The following is a 23,613-nucleotide window of genomic DNA, read 5'->3' as shown; positions in this document are numbered from 1 at the left end:
TCTCACTCAGTGTTAGAACCTTAAAAAAGTAAAATGTAATACTGTATCACACCTAAAGATGATTGATATTTCCTAAATATTATCAAATAGTTAGTCCGAGTTTACATTTCCCTGACTTTCTTATAAATTTTTTACTCACTTTAAAGATCTAGATAAGGTTCGTACTTTGAGATAGCTTGACTGGTATCACAAATTCATAGATTGAAACATTTCGTGGGTAGTACTCCGTTATTCTCCGTTATTGATGTATTGTCCCAACTTTGGCTAGTGGCTAGTATACAGGTTTGTTCTTCAGTCCTTTTAACAGGACTCTAGTGAGCTATGAAAGTTTCTTTGCTTTCTCATAGGAAAAGGTATTCTGGATTCATCTTATACATTTTATCTTCCAGACCTGGCATTTGCTATTTCTCTAGGGAGCTCTGATTCTTCTTACTGGGCAAAGATGTTTAGACACCACAATCTGAGTACTAGAAGTGCTCGGTGCTACTGAATGTTACTGTCACTAAAACTTTTCAGTGGTCAGAACTGGGAGTGAAAAAAATAGGCGTATATTTGCACACGTACGTATATACACACGTGTATTCATATATATACACATATATAAGGAAAATAAGTTCAAAGGTTATACTGATATTTTCCATTTGATTCTGGTCTATAGGGTTTTTATACATACACACATAAAGAGAGAAAGAGGTAGGTAGGTATGTAGAAAGAAAAAGATAAATTCAGAACTCATACTGATACTTGCAAGTTAATTCTGGATTATATGATTTCTGCATAACCTCATGAGTCTTAATATCTCTATTTCCTTTTTTTCATGTTTAAAGCTCACCTTTTTCACTGGCACCAACATGATTATGTGTGTTCTCTATATAAGTCTGAGAATAATAAAATCACCTTTGCTACAAATAATATAATTGCTGGGAAAAAAAGTTTAATATTTTATAAGTTATCTTATCCTTATGGTATATTACATCAGGTATGTATAGCATATACTTAGCACAAAATCAATATTTGTGGCTATTGAGACAGTTTTAATGAATATAAACATTTTTATTTGGGAAGGAATTTTTAGATGACAATTCATCGTCTAGTTTGTCTGATTTATTGTTGCAGTTGTAGTTGTCTTTATATGGTAATAAGAAAATCTCCATTTACCTAGATAAGGAATTGTAAAGTATAACTTTTTTTTAACCGTCTCTTTGTAATTTCAAAATAGGCTTCAGTAAATTAAGGATGGTGCAGGTATACAAAAATTATTGAACTGGCAACACACATTAATTTATTGTTAATGTCCATTGTGTTAAAAGTTGCTGGTTTACACATTTGAGTGTTTTTTAACTGCTTTAAAAAATAGCCATAAATTTTATTTTTTAAATTAATTTATTTTTTGAATAGACAATACATATTCATGATATAAGAACTCCAAAGATTGTGAAGTAAGAACTAAATCTTCTTCTCATCCTCATTCTTGGTTTTCAAGTTCCCTGCCCAGAAATTTTTAGGTGGGTGTTTTGGTTTGTTTATATTTTCAGACTCACACTATGAATCTGCAAGAATACATCAGTAACTTTTTTCCTCACACAAATGGTGGCATATGTGCAATATTCTTCTCCTTGTCTTTTCCACATTAACAGTCTATCCTGCAGATCATTTCATATCACGAGTTGCCTTATTCTGTCATTATCGCATAAGGTATTCCATTATATGGATGTGCCAAATGTAATCAACCGTACTGAACTTTAAATTCTTTTTATTTTTTACTGTGTGGCAGTGAATATTTTTGGTGCATATTTCTCCATGTATGTATATTAATATGTCTATAGGATATATTCTTTATATCTTATTGCTGGGTGAAAGGATATGTGCATTTAAATTTTTGATGAATAGTTCTAAAATTGCTCTCCATACAGGTTCTACTGCATTTGCTTGCTCATCAAAGATGTATTGAGAGTGCCTTTTCCCCACACTCCTGCCATAATGTGTACTGTCTACATAGTGGTTTTACCAGTTTTCGTATTAAAAAAATCCATGGATATGTAAGCCGCAGTGAGATAACAGTTTTATCTTTGTAAAATAACTCATTTCAGTTTTATTCCCTTTTTTCTCATGACTGAAGTTGAGTGATTTTCACGTGTTTAAATGTTGTTTATTTCTATTTCTGTCGGCTGGTAATGTCATTTGCCTATTATTTTGCTGAGTTGTCTATTCTCCTGATTCTTTTTGAACAAATTATAGGTGCTCTATCTATATTAGAAAATCAGCTTGTAAGTTATAAACATTTTTATGGATTTTCATTTGTGCTATATTTTGCTGTGCAGTAATACTGTATTTTCCAGTTAATTTTTTTCTGTAGTTCAAAAGGCTTTCACCAAAGATGATAAACATTTTCCCTAGTGCTTTAATAGTTTTATTTTTCCCTTTTTTATTTTTTAGATTTTACATTTACTTTTTTTTTAATTCATATAAAATTTATTTGGGGTAAGGAGTGGAATAGGGAGCCTGCTTGGTTTTATTGAGTAAAGCTAATTTTCCAAACTTATGTGACATATCCTTAGTATATAAAAATTTTTCATATGTTTATTTGGGTGTGTTCTGGACTCTGTTGTCTTACATTGATCAGTTTTCTTTTCGTGTGCCTCTTCTTCACTGTTTTAATTAAACTAACTTATAATATATTTTAATGGTTTGTCAGGGCTGTTGTTTGGATTCCCCTTCATGCCAGATTATTCATTTATAGAATCATTCTGGTAGGTTTTATATGTTCATTTTTTACGTAAACTTTAGAATAAGTGTGTCTGGTTCTAAAAAGATAGAATAGTTTATGGAAGAATTAACATCTTAATAATACTAAATCTTCCTTTAGAACATTGTATTTCAAGTTCTTCAGTCTTTTTTTATTCTCAAAGAACATTTTAAGGTTTTCTTTATATAGATAATATATATTGCTTATTAATTTTCCCCTGATAATTTATCTTTCTCAGCTATTTTAAATGATGTCTTTTCTTCTGTTATGTTTTCTAGTGATTGTATGTAGAGAAACTATTCATCTGTTTTTATTAAATATGTAACTCCCATCTTACCAAGTTATCTCTTGATAATTTTAAATTTTGTTCTTGTGGGTTTTCTGGGTATTCATTCATTCAATCATATCACTAAGTAGTAGTAGTTTTACCTTCATCTTTCACATTTATACACTTATTACTTTCTGTTGTTTAATTCCAGTACCTTTGGAAAATGTTAAATAACATTACTAGCAATAGTCTCTTACTCATGAAATGTCATTGTCTTGCTCATGAAATGAGTGAAAATGATAAATCAGTGAAAACACTTCTAGTATTTTTAGTATTATGTATGATACTGGCTTTTTAGGTTAAGGTAGAATACAAACAATTCTTGTTCTGTTAAAGGCTGTAGAGATTTTTGATCATAAATGGATTTTGTCGTGTCTTTTATATATTTATAGAAAGAAGAGGGGTGATGTTTTTTCCCCTTTCATCTATTTATATGGTTTACCAATATTGAACTAATCGTTCACTTCAGGTGTAAATCTCATTTGCTTGTACTTTTCTTTGATAAATCACTGAAGTCTTTTTAAAAATTTTTTATTTTTGTTTGTTTTGACTTTTAATTCAATTTTCAAAAGTAAGATTGGTTTGTAGGTTTGGAGGGAATATTATTTTCATCACGTATCAATATTACCTAGCTTTATAAGAAGTAATTGAAAAGTTTCCACCTTTCTTTGTACTCTGAGTTATTTTAACTCATTGGAGATTTGAAGATACATGTTTCTTAAAAGTTCTGTGAAGCTTGTAGGTTCAACAGATTTTTAGATCATGTATCTTTTAAAAACCTTTTTCTTTTCTGTAGAAATGATTTGTTTAGTTTTTTTTTCTCTTCTGGCTTTAGTTTGGTACTTTGGTAGTTTCTCATCTAGATTATCAACTCTATTTGCATTGAGATGAGCAAATTTAATCTCCATCTGAGCTTATTTCCCTCACTTTACTTTCTTATTTTGTGTATTTTTACATTTAGCCCCATTTCCTCCTTCATGACCACTACCAGTTTGCTCAAATAGACATCCTGTAGAATACATTTAAACATGATATTTTTTATTAAAGTTTTATAATTAGTTATGAAATTCATTTGCCATAGTACACTGTTACAAAAAGCACTGGTCTGATTCATATTATTGAACAACAGTAATTAAGACAGTATGATACTGGACTTGGCCAAAAGATCCCAAAGGTTGCAAGGAGAAAATAACATTAGAATAACCAAGAATATTCTGAAAAGGATGAGGAATCATATTGAACTCATTATGAAATAAAGAATTAATATAGTAATGGTAGGGAGTAGACAGATAATAGAACAAACTAGAGTACAGAAGTAGACTTAAGTATATATAAGGATTTTAGTGGATTACAAAGGAGATGTTTTATTTAAATCAGGGAATAAAACAGATTATTTAGTAAATGATGTTAGGACAACCAACTAGCTATTTGGGAAAAATAAGGCATTATGTGTTTATTTTTTATATCAAAATAAATTCAACTTGGATAAAAGTTTTTTCTTTTTTTAATATATGAGACCAGTAAAAAGCTAGAGGATTTCTGAAAAGAGTCTTAGTGCAGAGAGGGCTTTTTCAGGCCTAGCACAGTATCTAGAAGTCATAAAGATAAACATTGATAAATTCCAGCACATGAAAATTTACAACTTCTTTCTGGGAAAAACAGAAGAACAGCAGTGACTCCTTCCCCTCCAATAAAAACATGCATCATAAAATCAAAATCCAGTTGAGAAAATATTTTGCCAAATAAATATGACAAAACACCATTCAAGAAATTGGTTTAAATATGCTAAATATATAATATATGTAGCCGTTCAAGGAAAGTGACAAATCTCTTGGAATGGATATGGGAGGAATCTATGAAAAAATTAGGTTATTTATATAAGAAGGAAGTTGTAAAATCAGTAAAGTATGTTCCCATATATGTGTCACATATATGTGTATACTCAAACCTTTTAGATATGTGCATAGGAAAATATTTGTAGGACTTTTTCCCTAACTCTTCATAGATTAGTGGTTATCACTAAGGGATGGGATAATCATGGATTATGATTTTTTACATTATGTGACCTGAAATTTTTGAATTCTTAAATGACTAGGTTGCAGAAGAATTTTTTTAGCATTTAAAGATTTTATGTTGCAAATTACCTGAAATAAATTTGCATCTTCAAAAAGCAAGAACACAGTTATTTCAAAAATTTACACAGCCAGGGGCCAACCCGGTTGCGTGGTGGTTAAGTTTGTGTGCTCTGCTTCGGTGGGTTCACCTGGGGTTCACAGGTTCGAATCCCAGGCGCAGACCTAGCATCTCTCATCAAGCCATACTGTGGCAGCATCCTGCAAAATAGAGGAAGATTGGCACAGATGTTAGCTCAGCGCCAATCTTCCTCACCAAAAAAAAAAAAAAAAAAGGAAAGTGAAAAGTTTCTGATGGAGCAAGGTTAATAAAAAGTTAAATATACTTGGCTTTGAAAATCATCCTGTAAAAAATTTTAAAATGGAAACTTTAGAGAGTTTTGGACTCACCTTATAAATTTGAGTAAGTGTGTGTTGAATGTAGAGATTTACAAAATTAAGTCATCAGAAATTTTGTCATGAACTTACAGAAAATGTCAGTAACATTTTTTGCCTTTTGTAGCTGAATGAAAAGATGGGTTTTATGAGTAGACATCTTGTATGAGAATTGAAATTCCTTCCAGTAATATATTTTTATGTAACAGTTATAGCTTAAAAAAATTACAAGTTGTTTCTGAACTTAAATATCATCTATAAGTACTTAAAAAATTTAGTTATGTGACATTGTGATGAGGCCATTTACTAAAAACTCCTGAGCTGCATTTTAATAGGCATAATAAATTTATCAAAAGTTTTTATGTACAGATTTAAAATTTATACCTGGCGACTTTAATATCTCACAACTCATGGTCAGATGTCATTGAACATGTAATTGTTTCTACATTTCACATTATGCTGCACTTTGAGATTGTGCTGTAAGTCTTTTGTGACTATGAGTTATTTTGGTATATTGCTAACACTGATTTACATCAGTTCATGTTACTTTAATTTGAATGCACTATTTCCAAACCAGCCACTTAATGTAGCAAGTACTTAGATTTGACTATTTACTAAGTTTATTTTATCATACGCCATTCTGAAAGATTTGTAGGGAGTACTTTAGTTTTCATAGAAGAGTTTGGGGTTTATTTCCTTCATTGTCATATTTATATTTTGTAATAGTGATAGATCAGTCAAACATTTTATGGTTATTTGTTATTTGATGTAATTTGCGTGTATACTTTGCACATGCAAAATTATTCTTATGTTTTTCAAAGGTTTCTAGTCCATAGTTACTATATATGCCAATTGTAAATTAACAGGAATTAAAATGGATAAAATGCATTTAGCCTATTGATCCTAATTTACTAATTTAGAGTTTGATTCAGAATCTCCAGCCAGGATCTTGAAGTGCTTTGGGATTGTTGCCTTGAATAGCAATTATCATTGTTTTGTAAATGTATAGACACAATTCTTCTTCAGTAGTAAATTCTTCAGTAGTGAAATAGCTTTATTTAATTATGACAAATTGTTCTTGTTTTCTTTTTAAAGGATTTTCCAATCACTAGGCTGATTTTAAAAGTGAATAACCATGAAAAGTAAATTATAAATCATAGCAATAATAATAAGTAGAGAAGTAAATATCCACAAAGCAAATGAATAAACTGTCTTCACTTGTGTTTATAGTTTAATTTAAATATTAGGTACAATAGCATTTCATTTTTTTCTTCAGAAATTATTAATGTTCTGTATTTTAATGTTCTTAATTGTTTTAGGCTGCAGTTCATGGAGCTCGTTTCAAAGGGCAGGATCTAAAACTGGCATGGAATAAACCAATAACTAATATTTCAGCTGTTGAAACAGAAGAAGTTGAACCTGATGAAGAGGAAGTATGTTTGTTTTTTTTTTATTTGTTTTTGTTCACTTTTTTATATAAAATGTGATTTTATGGCTGTGATTTTAATGTAAAACTTTTATTCCTGAGCCATATTCCAGGCAGGGGATATCAGATAAATGCAAACAACTTTAAATTTTCTGGGTTAATGAGAACTGTGGATTGCTAATCCAAAAAGAATACATGAAAATCATATATATACTCAGTTTTCATTTACTCTTGGAAGACAATAATTATTCATTAGATTTTTATCCACAGGAAATCTTTGTAATATTTTAAGTTTCAGAGTATATATTCTACTCAATTGCTTTATTAACATTTCAGGTTTCCTTTATTTTAATTCATACTGTTTTAGTCTATTAGAGTGAATGCCTGCTACATGATAGATACTGTGATAGGCATAAAAATGAATAAGACACGGTCCCTATTATCAAGGAGCTTATAATCTGGAAAGGGGGGTAGTGACAGACACTTAAGAAACTAAAATAAAAGGCAGACTGATATGCTGAATAAAGATTTGAACAATATGTTGTGGGAACCCAGAGGAAGAAGTGATTGTTTCTGTCCAGAAGAATCTTGAAGGAGATGGTAACGGTGGAGCTGAAGCCTAAGTGATAAAAAAGCTTTCCATAACCAAGAGCTGGGATAGGAATAGAGTTGAGAGAGGCATTTTAGGCAGAGGGACAAGTGTGGAAGAATACGTTTTTCTTGGGTAACAGCAGTTAGTCTGATGGCTGAGAGGGGTGAGCATGAGGAACAGGGAAGTGGAAGAGCCCTTTGAAACTAAAAACTTAAAGATAAGCAATTCTATTTTGTTTAATCATGAAATAAGGCTGTAGGAAAAAGTTTGAGGAAGCTAAGTAATAAAGGTAAGGTGACAAAACTAAATGGTTCAGTGTTTTACCTTTGTTAGATTTTCATAATGGCGCTTCATTTTGTTTGAAGAGCGTTCAAGGGTGTTATACATTTCCATAGTCAAATGCAAGAATAAAATGTGAATTTTGAAACTCATGTACATGATTTGTCATTTTATATTTTAGATTATACCTTTGTCCTTCCATGAGTTTGAATTGAATGGGGAGAAAAGCAGGAGAGCTCCTGGTATTAGGTATTTTGAAAAGTTTGAAAAGCAGTCTGAGAAGTTTTTATGAAGAAAATGGGGAAAAGAAAGGAATGCTATAAAAGAAAATGTTTGTTACATGCAGCAGAAAGGAGATATAAATCTTGATAGACTTTTATACAAGTTATTGGTGATTTAGTGTTCAGAGTTAGGATAAGTCAAAGAAGACTTATTTATTTAATTTGTTTTAGAAAGTATTGGGCAGTGTTTGTAGGGATAGAAGACGGCATAATTTGATAAAGAGAGGCAGGAGAAATGGCATGTACAAAGACTTTGATATTTCTTCAGTGCCTGTTTGATGCAAGCAACAGGATAGATACCATAGAGAAACGATTGAGTGACTAAAGGTGTGCTTTTCTTTGTTTCTTGAATATTCTAGCTGTAGAAGTACCTTTTGTATTCGACTCTATTGAGAGAAATCAGTATTTAAAAGTGTCACCTTTTTTCTTTTCTTTTTTTTTGGGTAAATTCCTAAATGCATTTTAACCTAAAGTTTCAGGAAGAGTCTTTGGTGGATGACTCATTACTTCAAGATGATGATGAAGAAGAAGAGGACAATGAATCTCGTTCTTGGAGAAGATGATTTGACTGATCATTGATCTGCATATGCTAGAACTCTACCTGTGTTTCATTAGTATTATCTAATGTACTTTTACATATTTGTAAAAACAATTTTTGGTAAAATGTGATGAAGATGGATTTCACAAATAGACAAAAGAGAAGAAAACTACCTTCTGATCCTGTATTTTGAAAGATTGATGTTTGCGTTTTATTTCAGTAAACGATTGCTAAAGACATCACACTAGAAACATATGCAATGTTTTTATTACATACTTCTACTGAACATTACGGAATTCTTTGGGTTCTTTGTAATTTAATGAATAGGTCTGAAAACTTATGACCAATACTTGTTATAACTTAGAGGATTTTGTTTTACTCCAAATAAGGAATGAATTTGCATTTAAAATCTTAATGAATGTTTTCAAAAATGAATAGATAACATAGTACTCTAACTAAAGTCTCCAAGTTATGTATTCATATTACATAGTAGTATGCTTAGGCTTTACTATGTATTAGCCTTTTGTTGGACTTGTGTATGTATTTTACCACATGGGTTTTAATGATAATGGTGTATGACTGCTTTGCATATGAGTCCTTATGCATTCAGATGTTAAAAATAAAGTGGAATGGTCTCTTAAAAAGAAAAGAAAAGAAAAAAAAGCAATGACAAAAAAAACAAAAAACAAGACAATGTTCCTTGATTTAAAAAAAGAAAAAAGAAAAAAAAAAAAGAAAAGAAAAAACTTTAAAATAAATAGACCATTCCAGATGGTGATCTACCCTTCTTCCCCCCAATTATCACAAAAGGAGCTATAATCACTAACTTATTCTTAATAATAATGGTTACTAGTACCTTTACAATAATGTACAATCCAATGTTTAAAATTTATACCACTTCAGTTTGGTTTGATCCTATAAATTTTCAACAGATGTCTTAAAATTTAAAAGCAGGCTGATTAGTTTGGAACCAGACTTCAAGTAGAGCTAACATTTGGTGAATAAGAAAACATCACATTACATTTTGGATGTATGAAAGAAAACTTGACCATTTGAAGATTTATGAATAAAGAAATGTACTATAGATACTACTTTAGGAAAACACTGTTTGGTAAGTGTTCCAGTCTGATATTTTAAGTGTGCATTTCCTATACTTGTATAAAAATCTTTGACATTTGCAGCAATATTGTGATTTTTAAGTGGACTTCTCTCACAAGTGAACGTGATCATTGAAAGTTGATACAGCAGTTTCCAGGAAATAAATGCATTCCTTGTAGAATGAGAGGGTGGGAGATTACATATTTATCTTTTAAAATTCATCGTTTTGGTTGCAAGTGTCCTGAGATCATAGTGATTATATTAAAAGCCACATTAAAAAAAATCACTTTGTTCCCATACTGGGGTCCTCACAATCACAAACTGTAATTCCACTACCGTAGTCTTTTGCCAATGGAGTAACTAGTGGGTGCTGTTCCTCTTTCTTTTTTTCCCCCCACACTTAGGGTTAAAGTTGTATACATGTTCTTGATGGTATACTGTTTCATAGGAATGTTTTGTCTTGCAGTTGGTGCACATGTTTATATTTAAAATTTCCAGATCAGATTTCTTTCGTCAAAATAGTGACTTTACTCAAAAACTTCTTTACTATACTTAGATCTGTGATATCTTTTTATGTAGTCTCTTGTATGTTAACTATGTGCTATTCTGATTCATTAGGTAAGTTTGTTTTCTTTTCTTTTTAGTAGTCGTGAAAGGTGCCAAATTGGCAGAGGCTCACGTTTCTTCTCTTTACACCAAACAGGTATTATAAAGAAAGAAAATCTTTCAGAGGCCAGTTAAATCTCCTTGCTGATTTTTGGCTTTATAATTTGATTAGTAAATGTTAGCCTGATGTTTTAAAAATTACTGTAAACTTCCCCTTGTAATGTAACTGAAATTACCTAATATTTATTTAAATCCATAAATAGCTCATCACTTTCCCAAGTTTTAAATTCTCTAATAACCTAAAATTAAAGTGTTTTAAGCCGTGTTGCTTTTAAGTGAATCAGAAGGCAAGTATGTTTTGATTGATTTGATCCCGAAGTAAGGGATTAAATATTAGCAATATTCATTAGGTTTACAATTATATTTTTATCATTAATATGATCTTAATATTACTTAGTGTTTAATTGCTATTGAATTTTTAAAATCAATGAGTATGTTTAGAAATACTAATGCTCTATATATACTTTAATGTGTTCTCATTTAAAACTTAAGATATCCCTTCAAAGTAGTTGTTAATTCCCATTTTACAGATAAGGAAACTGAGGCTAATAGAGATGGAGTGACTTGCCCAAAGTCACAGCTACTGAGTGGAAGGACTAGATTTGAATGCAAGCATTCTGATTTCAGTGCCAAGTTCTTTTTAAAAACTCTGTATTGCTACCTCCTTCCTAGTTATTGATTGAGCATGAGATTGTGTTTGCAGTAAATGTGGTAGTTCTCGCACAAAATTAGTAGGTTTCTTGGTCATTAGCCAGTTCATACCTTTACCCTTTCCTTTAATACAGCACTTTGTTCATATCTCTGTTACAGTACTTATGTTGTAATATAATTTACCTGGTTTATGTCTGTCTTCCCCACTAGATTACAAGCTCCTCTAGGAAGGGGACCATGTCTTATTCATCTTTTTATCTCTAGTGATTATCACAAAGCCTGGCTCATAGTGGGCACTCAGATGTTTGTTGGATGAATTAATGAATGAATGCGTATTTAAATCTCCAAAAATGGAGTGACAATTACCTCCCTTGTTAATTCTTATCAATTTTTCGAAATTCTTTCTTGAAGGTCTTCTCAGTCATTGGGACCATTTTTCTAAACAATTGGTACAGTTAACTTATTTGCACCAGTGGGGTTACAAATACTGACGGAGGAATACACACGTAGTCTTAGTGGGATTTCCGTAGCAATTAGTAAGCCATTAATGTTTTGGAGTCTTAAATGTTGTAGTCAGTTTCAGGAGTAAAATAGCTTTTTGGACAGTGTGTAAGGATAGAAATGCCAAGAGCCACCAATCTAGCCCATCCCACTAATTTTTTTATATCTAAAGATGACCTCGTGTAGAGTGCCAGACAAGGGTTAAGAGATTTAGCTTTTGGTTTCAGCTCTGTAACTGATTCTCTGGCCTTAGACAAGTCTCTTAACTTATACAGGGCTGTTTCCTTGTCTGTAAAATGAAAGGGACTGGACTAGATGATCTTTAAGGTCCCTTTCACATTTATAGTTTCCCTGGTGTTATATTAGTGTTTGATCTAAAACAGTTTAATATATCTATACCAATTCTCCCAACCTGTTGCTGCTATTGTTGTTTCTCTCATCTTATCAATGGAAACAACTTAGATTTGGTTATGATAATTTATATAATGTGTCTTGGTACAATTTGTATATAGTGTTCCCGAATGCTTGCCTGTGCTGGCAGAAATTCCATTCAACCTATAAAGTATGGATTAACTTCTGCATTCTCTAGCACTTTCCCTTCCTGTTTGTAACTTTTCCTTTCACTTCTAAACTCAAAGTTTAAAATTCTTTCCTATTAGCATATGCTACCTAAAACTTGAAACAGTTTTAATTCTCCAGTTCTCCTAACAAGTTCTTAGTACAGATCTGGGCTGAGTTGGAAGTGAAAAAAGGATTGAGAACCATGTAGGTAGCTACTTCTTACAGAAAAAAATTGAGGGAAATTATATATTATTGGTTAAAAGATTGATTAGGATTACCTCAAGGGATGGTTGAGTTGTCATTTGACATACTTCACTCAGTATTTTGTGTCTCTACTTAAGCAGTGTTGTTTTAAATGTTATTGGATAATTGTAACATTTTAAAAATTAATTTTAGTATTTAACCAATGCCCAAGCATTTAATGAAATCATGTTGCAGGAATGGGAGAGTATTCCATAGCTCTTGTTTTATTGTAATATGATCAAATGCATCAATCAGTAGTTTACTGTAAAGATAAGACTTCACTGTTTTAGCTGATTACCTGTAGAATAAGTATGGCTGAGCTTAATTGAAGGAAATTTTTGTTACTAGAACTGTTTTATGGGAATTGTATTTCCAATCTTACTTGGAGCACTAATTATTGACTCTAAGGGTTACAAAAAGAAAGCAAACAGTTCCTTGTTTGGTATGTTGAAATATCAATGGCTATTTTAGCATATTATACAAACTTTATCAATCTATATTTTCTTTCTTTTGTCCCCTTACCCATAATGTGAACTAATTATAGAAGATAAGTTTTAGTCCTTCTAGAATTTATATAAATATTTGTAAGCTGTTTTTCTTCCCGTTCAAAAGTCTTTTAGCCTTTTAAAGCAAAAATATCCTGCTTGAAATTCTGCCTAATTAAGTTAGTTCGCTTTTTGGTCTTTTTCTCAGAGCTTTTCTTAATCTTCTAAAACCCTGTAAATTAAACGTGGAAATTAAATCATCATTGTACAATATTTGTAAGGCAGAAAGAAAATTTCCTTTTCCCAGATCTCAGGAACTACCTTGTTCTTGTTAACTTCTTGAACTGGCTAGTTGCTCTAAGGTATGTATACAGGCTTTTAGAGAAGAGTAGTTTTTTTTCTCTCTAATCATTATTTACCTATCATATGACAGCAGATAATCTTCTAAAGTAGCTACCTAAAAATCCTAAGAAAGAAATCTTGGTGAACATGACTGCCATGCTCAGTAATTTCTAATGAAAACATCATACTTGTTTAGTAGGAAAATTCCTAATTTGCTAGATAACTTTCTTGCAGTTTATCAGTATTATGTACTCATTACTTAGTGTAAATGGAAGAATTTTTATTTTACTTTTTTATATCAATTTATTATACTTGCTCCTTCCTAATCCCTACTTCCCTGTTACTTTATTTCATCCATCCACTCATCTTCCCATCATCCAAAGTCAGTCTTCCTTTGTATACTAAGCACTGTCTCATTTTGATGTGTTCTTTTTATTTCTGTTGTTAATCATTGTGCTTAGTATAGAATTTTCCGTCATATAGTGTGATTAAAGAGTGAAATGATTATCGTATGGAGTTTAAGGAAATTAGATGTATCTCACAATTACTTTGAAATCTTTGGGAAACTTAAGAAAATTCTTTTTTTATTTTTGTATACAATATCTTGGAATTTGTTCATGATTTCTTAAAATTACTCTTCCTACTCACACCTCTATAAAAATTTACTATCTGGTTTCCTAACAAAAAATTTTAGATCACAGCCAAGTTGTAGAGTTCTGATCTTTGCCACTTAATGTTTTAAGGTAGCGTAACGCAGAGAGGTTCTGTTAAAATCACTTTAACTCGAAGCCGATATTTTGTGAAATTTGCAACTTTGTGATTCCTTTTTTAAATAGATTTTAATGTTTAGAAAAGTTGGAGATGAATTTATGATGTGATTCAATTTTTAGATTTATTTACTATTTTCAAAGTGTTTTTTAATAGTCTTCTCTTTTTCCAGCAGAGAGAGATCATCATTGCCTGAATTTAGCTTTGTGACTACAACAGCAAGACCTGTTCCTGTCCAGAGACGACTGTTATAATAATATCATCCTATCATTTTATGTTTGCCCTTTATCAATTTGAATAGATGTTTACATGTACTATAATTAGCATTTTATCTTTACAGTTCTCTAAGGGTACATCTGAGTCCTGAAGTATATCTGAGTGTGTGCTTTGTCTGGTCTTATTCTTAAGTGTTTTTCTCTCCTTACTTTATAGCCGTTATTTTTTAAATACCATAAGCAGGAAAAGGACCTCTTGGTTTCTTAAAATGAGATAAGTTCAGTCTCAGCCAAGTTGAGAATTGTGTCTAGGAAATCTATAAAGCCATGATACTATGTTCGTTAGAATAAACAATTTAGAGTGAAAAAATGATTAAAAATTGAGCATGGGTTTGGTTATAATTTTTCTGGGTTTTAGGATACATTTCTTGGGTTAGAATAGTCACTTAAAATAATTTTGAACAGATGGTAAAATACTTTTTACACACTGTATAACTTGCCTATTTCTTCTAAATATAGTTATTTAGAAATCGTTGCCAAGGCCACTTACCCGAAAGAATTTTTTTTTAATTCTTAGCTCTTCAAAGCCCACAAGGAGAATAATTTTCTTTCTTTTCAAGTAGTACAGGATGATCTGTGGATTATAAATATTGAGAAATATTTATTAAATATCTGATTTACAGTTTTTCATATTTTCCTAACTTGCAATCAAGACATCAAAGACAATCTTAAAAGCAAGGGAAAATAGTGTTGTGTGTCTAACATTGTTAAAGACTAGTTTTCCTGTCATAGGTTGGTGTATGTCCATATTATTTATTTAAAAGCAATATGGCTTAGAATTACTTATAAAGAGTGATTAAATCTTATCCTAAATATTCACCCAAAATACCCTTTTTATAATGGGCACTATAAAAAAATTTTTCAGAAAATTAATTTCTGAGTATTCCTTCTTAGATTCTCATGAGGCATTTGAGAAGTTGGAAGTTATACTTCGTGGCAACTTTATTAGGAAAGTCCAAATTATATGTGATTCTATTCACCTTTGTTTTTTCTTTTTAGTTTCATTCAGCCATGCTATTTTCACTTTTTTGTGCAAAGTTGAATATTCTGCAAACACTTTTCTTTCTGAGTACACATTGCATTTGTCTTCATGAAAAATAAAAAGAATGAACACATCATTCATAATGTAAGTTATCTATTTTGATCCACATTAGTTGGAGACAGCATGGTTAAAGTTAGGCTTGGTTTAAAGGAAAAGCACATATTTTGGAAGATCTTGTAACATAATTATGACCTAGTAGCCTACAAGGCATTTTTAAAATTAAACTTGTTTTAGGTCACATTTGCAAACCTAGCATATAGCCGCAGGGAGTTCGTAAATATTTTCCAGATTAGTTAGTATTTTTTTCCTTTTCAAGGAAAGATTCTCTGCCCATCTAATAGTGGTTTACCTGCTAGGTTAGAAACCTAAAGAACATTGTCTAAGAGACCGTACTTGCTGTTCATAGTTTTGGTTGGTTAGTGGATGTGGACCACATACCGCCATATTCTATTTTATTTTGTCATCTTCCTTTTTTCCCCCCTTGCTTCTAAATTAAAAACAAAATAAAGCAAAACCAAATTGAACGTGCCATTGGGAATCAGAAGTTGAGATGATTTCGTTATCATTAAGATCATTGCAGCTTTTGGAAATTCCACTGAGATCCGGCAGGTCAGTTACATGTCTGAATTCCGACATGTTGATTAATTAAAGATAAGGATTTTCATTATTTCATTTTCCTGAATAGGATTCTCATGGAGCTATGTATAGATAACTGTACAGAATCACTTTTGTGTAATTGAATGAAGCAGTTTACCTCTGCATGATTGCATTATGGAAGCCTTTTATATATCTTTATATTTTTCAATATACTTAGATTTTACACTATTAGCTGCTCTAGTCATGCTATATTTGTTTTTTTTTAAATAGAGTTTATAAATATTTATGCTCAAAATACAGATCAACTGAATATTTTTGGTCTTGTTTACAAGATGAAAAATACTTTAAAGTGATGCAGCCCCTCAAGTGTCTTAGGAAAAAAGTCATTGGTGCTACAAAACCTTTCAATATCATTTTTGAACCTGTTATCTAGACTTTGCTAGGCTTCAATCTGTGATTGCTTGTGACTTATTCTAATCTAGCAGCATAATTGTAAAAGTGGTCTGTGGTAAGTCAGGTAAAGATCCCAGCCCAATAGAAACACCCCATAATTCAAAGATATGAAGCAGAATGACAGTATACTCATTTATGCCCAGCTTCCTAAAAAGAAAATAGTTTCTTCATTTTGTCGTTGGCTCTTTTGATAAGAGGAACGGTGTTTAATCTGGCTAGAGTGAAAAAATGATGCATTCAGCATGGCTCAGTTTTCCAATATTTCAAATGGAAAACTTTTCTAGTCCTAAAATATGGTGTTGTCCTGCTCTGCTTTAAATTCCCATCTGTCTTTTACTCAACAAGAGGCAGCGTAATTCTTAAATATTTATAGAACATTTGATGAGTTGTAAAGAGACGTATGATTTACAAGTTTTGCGTTGATGTGTAGATTGTTTTCCACATCTACAAGTCTTCATTCCAGCACCTTAGTGAATGTTCTTAAGATACAATTTTTAAGTATCAGCAAAGCATTCATAGATGTTTACTTTTGATTCTTGGAATCCTGAACCTGCTTTGGGTGTGATGTTACTTCAGAACATGTTGTCTGGCACAAGATTTCCTTTAAGAAGTGGTTTAGTTTAACTCAGTTTCTGTGGATTGTTGAACCTAAAAGCACCAAAGGAGTCTTTTCTTGTCTGGAGACTGGATTGTTCCAGTTTTTAATACCTGTGCCCATAAGTATCCCATTTCACGAATGTGTGTTGGCATGGGGAAAAAAAATTCCCTGCTCTTTGAGTGGAGCGAAAGTAATTGGTTAAGCTGTAGCAGCTTTTTTGTTTATTTTTAAAAGTGATAATAAAACTTGAACTGAAAAAGGTAAAACTTGAACTAGAAAACTACTCTTGTATGCTTAGAATGTTTATAGTATTACATGTTTATGTGGAGTTGTCAACATTTTTATTATTTATAGTTGAATTATGTTGTTTTGTTTGTTAAATATCCATAATGTTTATTATTTTTATATTTTGGAAAAATTTTTTAAATAAAGTAGTCTTACTAAAAGCAGTTGTTAACTTTTTAAAATTGTCTTGCATTTTGTCAATTATATTAATATAGAATAGAAAGAAAAATTTGCAGCCCTCAGGCATTGCACAATTGAGAATTCTGAAAATGTTTGTACAAAGAAATGGCTCCGTGTTGCCTCTTCCCCTCTTTACCCTCCATTCTCACTTTAAATTGTTCTAAGTTACCTTTGGTACCAATGTGTTATTGGCCTAATGACTCCTTTTCTCCTATATATACAAATCTGCCATACCCTCCTTCTTCCTAATTCCTGGCTCTTTACTGCTGGAAATTTTCTCATTATTCCATTTTGGGAATAAAAAGTTTCTCCTTATCATGAGTGATGAGTATAGAAATACTATTGTGATATCAGACAAAGACGGCTGTAGATTCCGAAGTGAAATTAGATGTAAAGTGCTTATACTGTTAACCTCCAGAGCCATTGAAAATTTTCAGAACTGCCCTCCCTGATTTTCAGTTTTCGTCTGAACATTTCTTCTCCTGATCTAATTTGACTTGCTTTTCCAGCATTCAGCATGTTCATTTCATATTTAATTTTATTGAATGATAATATTGCAGTATTTCTTCTTTTGTTTTTCATCACAAATTTACCTTCTATCATCTATAATGTGGGTTAAATAAGTTTGGTATTAACTTGTCTTCCACTTGTGACACTTCTTCTACGAGAAAATACATTATCACCTCAAAGTTCCTGAGTCTTAATAAAGAGCTAGTTAAAGAGATCCAGTTGTGAAATATTAGAGGACTCTTGCTTGAAATAGTAGAGGACTTTGGTTAATAAATGATGACACACTTGGTAAAATTATTAAAAGGAATTATATATTTTATGTATATATTGCCAGCCCCTGTGGAATATTTGCAGATTGAGAATGTCAGCCTTCACTTAACCTGAAAAGAATTTCTCTATAAAGTATGAATGAATTTGGTCTTTTTTAATCCTTTAAAAAAATCACATGTAATATGTTACTGTAGAAAGGCTAGAAATCGAAAATAATAAAGAGGTAGGATGATAGCCCATCTTCTGTAAATGATCACAAGACATTTTTAAATGGAGTTATATAATGTATACTGTTTTGTAGTCTTTTTTCATTTATGGTTGCCAGATTTATACCATTTTTAAAGCCCCACTGTTTGTAGATGAATGATAATGTATTGAACCAATCCTCATTTTGGGAACTCAGAGCCTTTCCATTTTTTTATTTTAATATAAATGATGCTGTATCCTTGAACATCTCTGATTATTTCTTCAAAATATATTCTCAGAACTAGTGGATCAAAGTACAGTTGTTTTATTTTTTTGCCAAGGAAGATTACCCTGAGCTAACACCTGTGCCAGTCTTCCTCTGTTTTGTATGTGGGTCACCACCACAGCATGGCCACTGACAAGTGGTGTAGGGCCGTGCCCAGGAACCGAACCTGGGCTGCCGAAGTGAGCATGCCAAACTTAATCACTAGGCCATGGGTTGGCCCTCAAGTACACTTGTTTTTAAAACTTGTGCTACATTTTGAATTTGATCTTTTAACAGGTATGTATAAACACCTCGGTGCTTTCCATAATTTAGCTTTGGAGAGCAGCATAAATTTGGTTTTCTTTGCACATGTGTTAGAATTAACTGAATTTATTCTACATTCATATTATAACAGGAACCAGATTATGCCTGATATAGTAGTTAAGCTCTGATGCAATAGTGAAACTATTATTGATATTTTCCACAATGTATAGTTGCCAGGATTTTGTATACCATAGCATATTTTTTCCTTGAAACTATAGATTTTGTTATGGCATTTTATAAATTTTCAAGAACTTTTCTACTCATAACTAGTCTGTATTCTTTACCTTTGTTAAATAAGATAAATGGCAGAATCAGGACTAGAATTTCCGTCCCTTAATACCATATACACTGTAACAATATACAAAGAGGTACCTAGTAATTTTTGGCAACAGCAACAAACTCCTCGTATTTTTATCTCAACTTTCCAAACTGCTTTTCTTTAGAAAAATATTGTTTGTTTTTCCCATGAAGTTCATGAACATTTGTTACTGAAACTCATAAAGGAGACTGTACACGTAAATAGACTATGAAAGAAGAAAGATATATAGAAAAGGGAAGATAGTGGTTTACATATATTTTCCTCTTATGAACAGAAAAGGCCGTCTTTAAAAAGACAACTTGGGCCGGCCCCGTGGTTGAGTGGTTCAGTTTGCGCACTCTGCTGCGGCAGCCTGGGTTTCACCCGTTCGGGTCCGGAGCACAGACACAGCTCCACTCGTCAGGCCATGCTGAGGCGTCGTCACATATAGCGCAACCAGAATGACCTGCAACTAGAATATACAACTATGTACGGGGGTGCTTTGGGGGAAAAAAAAAATATTGGCAACAGGTGTTAGCCTAGGTGCCAATCTTTAAATAAATAAATGAATAAAAAGGTAATTTATTGGAAAGAATAAAATTCCATGCAAACCGTGAACATTTTCCTAAACTATCCACGTAATGGTCATGTTTTATCTAATACTCAATGTTGTATGCCATTAGTTCCAGTATTTGAGGGTTTGCAATGTTATGGCAGAGTTTTCTTAAGTTGTCAGTCTTTAATTCACTTTTTATAAATCTAAAATGTGTATTGTTGAAGTATCATGGAAGAATATTTTGTATTCAGTGCTATGAGAATCAGTTCTGATGATCTAAAATACAATATACAGTGTATTTGTTATGAGGATTTTGAATTTAGGACATGGAGTTAATGAAAAGACCAGTTCATACTTTTGATTTCAAGGAGGATAGAGTACAAGTTACACGCACAAAAAGTAAGCCTTTAAGAAGTCTTTTACATACTTGAAACATTTTTAGTGTTAAAATGTTAGTATCCCAAAGATCTCATCTAAATCAAATTTTTGAAGGACATTACCAATGTATTTTTTAAAAGAAATCTGACTTAAGACTTCATGGATATCCTGTATTTTTTATTAGAAGTCAGTGTTAGAAAGAAATACTTAGAAATTATCGGTGTCTGCAATTTTGGAGTTAGAAATGGTTAGCTGTCAAATTTGTACTGTTTAATGCAGTATTTAGTTTTTTTGTGATAAGTAGTCTATTAGATAATATGCCAATTTTATGTTTTATTTTCTTACCAAGTTAACATTCAGAGTTGAGAGAAATTGAGTGATAAAAAACGTATCCGGCACTTAGCAGTTGTCATGTCTGAATAAGGTAAGAATTTAAATAAAAACCAGACACGTAACCCTTAACAAAAATATTCTTTGAGTGCTGATCTGATTATTAGTCGTAACAGCCCTCACGCATGTCGTTTATAATACTAAATGGATGAAAACTACATGTATTAAAAAATGTAATAATCCCAACCAACCATTCTTTGGTTAACCTAAAGGAGTGGGTTTTTAAATTTTATTTTGTCAAGCTCTCCGGTGAAAAAGAGGAGAGATTCCCTAAATTGGGAGTTCTCACAAAAGAATAGAGCTACCTAAGGATGAGAAAAGAAGGATGGATTCCAGATTTAGTCCTGCATTTGTGAAAGTTCTGATTGAAAGCAACCTGGAAACAAGTAGTTTATCTTTGTTTTTTTCCCCCAACTGATAAGATTTATTGAGCATTAAAAGACATGAAAATGTCATAGAAAAGCATGCATACAAGAGGATATCTCTTCAGGGTCCCTGTTGTGTTCCTCATGGGGAAGCACTCAAAGTAGGGGTGATGATAGCAACCTGAGTGAGTTCCAAGGTACCCCCACAGAAAGAGCCCCCTTTTATCTGTCACAAGAGCACCTCCACAATTTATATTACCGCATAGAGCAATAAGCCACACCATTCAGACCTAATGTCCAGGTTCAATGTCCCAAGATTTTTGTTGTGCTTTGCTTACATAAACCACCTGGGACTGCTCTTGCCCAGTTGGATGTGGGGATTTTCCACATGTGAGCACAGAGAGCCTTCCTGTGTGCAGTTCTAACAATGACTTACCACAAACTATAAACCTGCAAAAATCAGTTGTACTTCTGTATACAAGCATTGAACACTTGGAGACTGATGTTAAAAATACAGTGCCAATTATAATCACACATGGAAAAAATGACATACTTAGGTGTAGATCTCACAAACCACAAATGGGACTTGTATGCTGAAAACTACAAAATGCTGATAAAAGAAATCAAAGAAGACCTAAATAAATAGAGAGACAGAAGTTTATGGGTTGGAAAACCCAACCATAGTAAATGTGTCATTCTCCCAAAATTATTGCACAGGTTTAACGTTATCAAAAGCCCAGTAATATTTTTGTTATAGATAGACAAGATTATCCTAAAATTTATATGGAAAGGCAAAGAACTAGAATAACAGGTTTTTTCCCCCCAAGATTAGCCCTGAGCTAATAACTGTTGCCAATCCTTTTTGTTTTTGTTTTCTGCTTTATCTCCCCAAATCCCCCCGGGTACATAGTTGTATATCTTAGTTGCAAGTCCTTCTAGTTGTGGCATGTGGGACGCCGCCTCAACGTGGCGTGATGAGCGGTGCCCTGTCCACCCCCAGGCTCCCAACTGACGAAACCCTTGGCTGCCTAGGTGAAGCGCGCGAACTTAACCACTCGGCCACGGGGCCCACCCCCAGAATAACAATTCTGAAAGAGGAATAAAGTGCCTTTCACAATGAGACAGCACTACATACTTATCAGAATGGCCAAAGAAAAAATAGTGACACCACCAAATGCTGACAAGGATGCAGAAAAATGATCACTCATATATTGCTGATGGGAATGTTACATTGCACAGTCACTCTGGAAAACAGTGTGACGGTTTCTTAAATAGGTAAACATGCAATTACCATATGTTCCAGCAATTATACTCCTGTGCATTTAACTTATTTTCATACAAATACCTGTACACAAATGTTCATAGAAGCTTTATTCGTAATAGTAAGCTGGAAATAACCCATATATCTTTCAGTGGGTAAATGGCTTTAAACTGATACATCCATTCTGTGAAATACTCCTCAGCAGTAAAAAAAGAAACTTGATACATGCCACCTGGATGAATCTCAAAAGATTATGCTGAGTGAAAAGAGCCAATCCCCAAAGGCTACTGTGTGATTCCATTTATGTGACATTTTTGAAATGACAAAATTATAGAAATGGGGAGCAGATTAGTCGCTAGAGGTTATGGAGGTGGTGGGAGTGGGAGGGAAGTGGGTGTGACTGGAAAAGGGCAACATGAGAGATCCTTAGGTGATAGAAATGTTCTGTATCTTGACAAAATCAATATCAGTATGCTAGTTGTGATATTGTGTTACAGTTTTACAAACTATTACCATTGGGGGAAATTTGGTTAAGGGTACATGGGATGTTTCTTATTTCTTGCAACTGCATGTGAGTTTAAATTATCTCAAAAAGTTTAATTTGAACAACAAAAAAAAGGTGAAGGCAGAGTAACATCTACCTAGTTCCAAGAAATGTCTTGGAAGGATGTGTGCTCCATATAATGAGGTTGTGAGAGCAAGTGTTTGAGGTGTATAAAAGGAATAAGTTGAGTTTGCACACTTAAGAATTTCTGGAAATACAGTAGTCCCCTGTTAGCTGCAGGGTATGTGCTCCAAGACCCAAGGTGAATGTCCGAAACCAAACTTTATATATCCTATGTTTTTTCCTATACATCTATACCTATAATAAAGTTTAATAGGTAAATTAGGCACAGTAATAGAGTGACAACAATAATTAATAATAAAATAGAACAATTCAACAATAAACTGTAATAAAAGTTACCTTAGAGTTTAGCAATCTCAGCATCGAATTTTTTTTCTTTATTAAGTAGAGAGCTTCAACTTTCTCACTTAAAGGAAGCATTTTACAACTTCTCTAGGGCATATCCGAATTGCCAGCATCACTACTCTTGTGCTTTAAGACCATTATTAAGTAAAATGAGAGTTACTTGAACACAAGCACTGCAATACCCAGTCCATCTGACAACCAAGATGGCTACTAAGTGACTAATGGGAGAGTAGCAGATACAGGGAGGGTAGATGGATAAAGGGATGATTCACATCCTGGGCCCGTGGAGCAGGACAGCCCAAGATTTCATCAAGCAACTCAGAATAGCATGCAATCTGAAACTTACGAATTGTTTATTTCTGGAATTTTCCATTTAATATTTTTAGACCGCGGGCTGA

At 32.5% G+C, this 23,613-nt stretch overlaps 1 protein-coding gene across 46 annotated transcripts in view; it reads left to right on the top strand.

Annotated features, from left to right (window-relative positions):
* Window positions 1-18,722, top strand: part of RBM26 (RNA binding motif protein 26) — an 89,369-nt gene extending 70,647 nt beyond the window's left edge. For 25 of the 46 annotated variants that reach the window (XR_011427464.1, XR_011427468.1, XR_011427481.1 and 22 more), the window contains 4 exons: window positions 6,901-7,014; window positions 8,633-9,808; window positions 10,440-10,498; window positions 14,185-17,444. Coding sequence is in view for 20 of the 46 variants with exons in the window: in XM_014732018.3 (XP_014587504.2) it covers window positions 6,901-7,014; window positions 8,633-8,722 (204 nt within the window). In the remaining 26 variants the exon portion in view is untranslated. Of the gene's footprint in view, window positions 1-6,900; window positions 7,015-8,632; window positions 9,878-10,439; window positions 10,499-14,184 lie in introns of those variants that run through there. The other 21 variants (XM_070239243.1, XM_070239241.1, XM_070239239.1 and 18 more) reach the window with 6 other exon arrangements.
* Window positions 18,723-23,613: the final 4,891 nt, after the last annotated feature.

Source organism: Equus caballus, chromosome 17 (genome assembly GCF_041296265.1).
Source record: "Equus caballus isolate H_3958 breed thoroughbred chromosome 17, TB-T2T, whole genome shotgun sequence".
In the NCBI taxonomy this organism is placed as follows: domain Eukaryota; kingdom Metazoa; phylum Chordata; class Mammalia; order Perissodactyla; family Equidae; genus Equus; species Equus caballus.
This window is presented reverse-complemented; position numbering and strand designations above follow the sequence as displayed.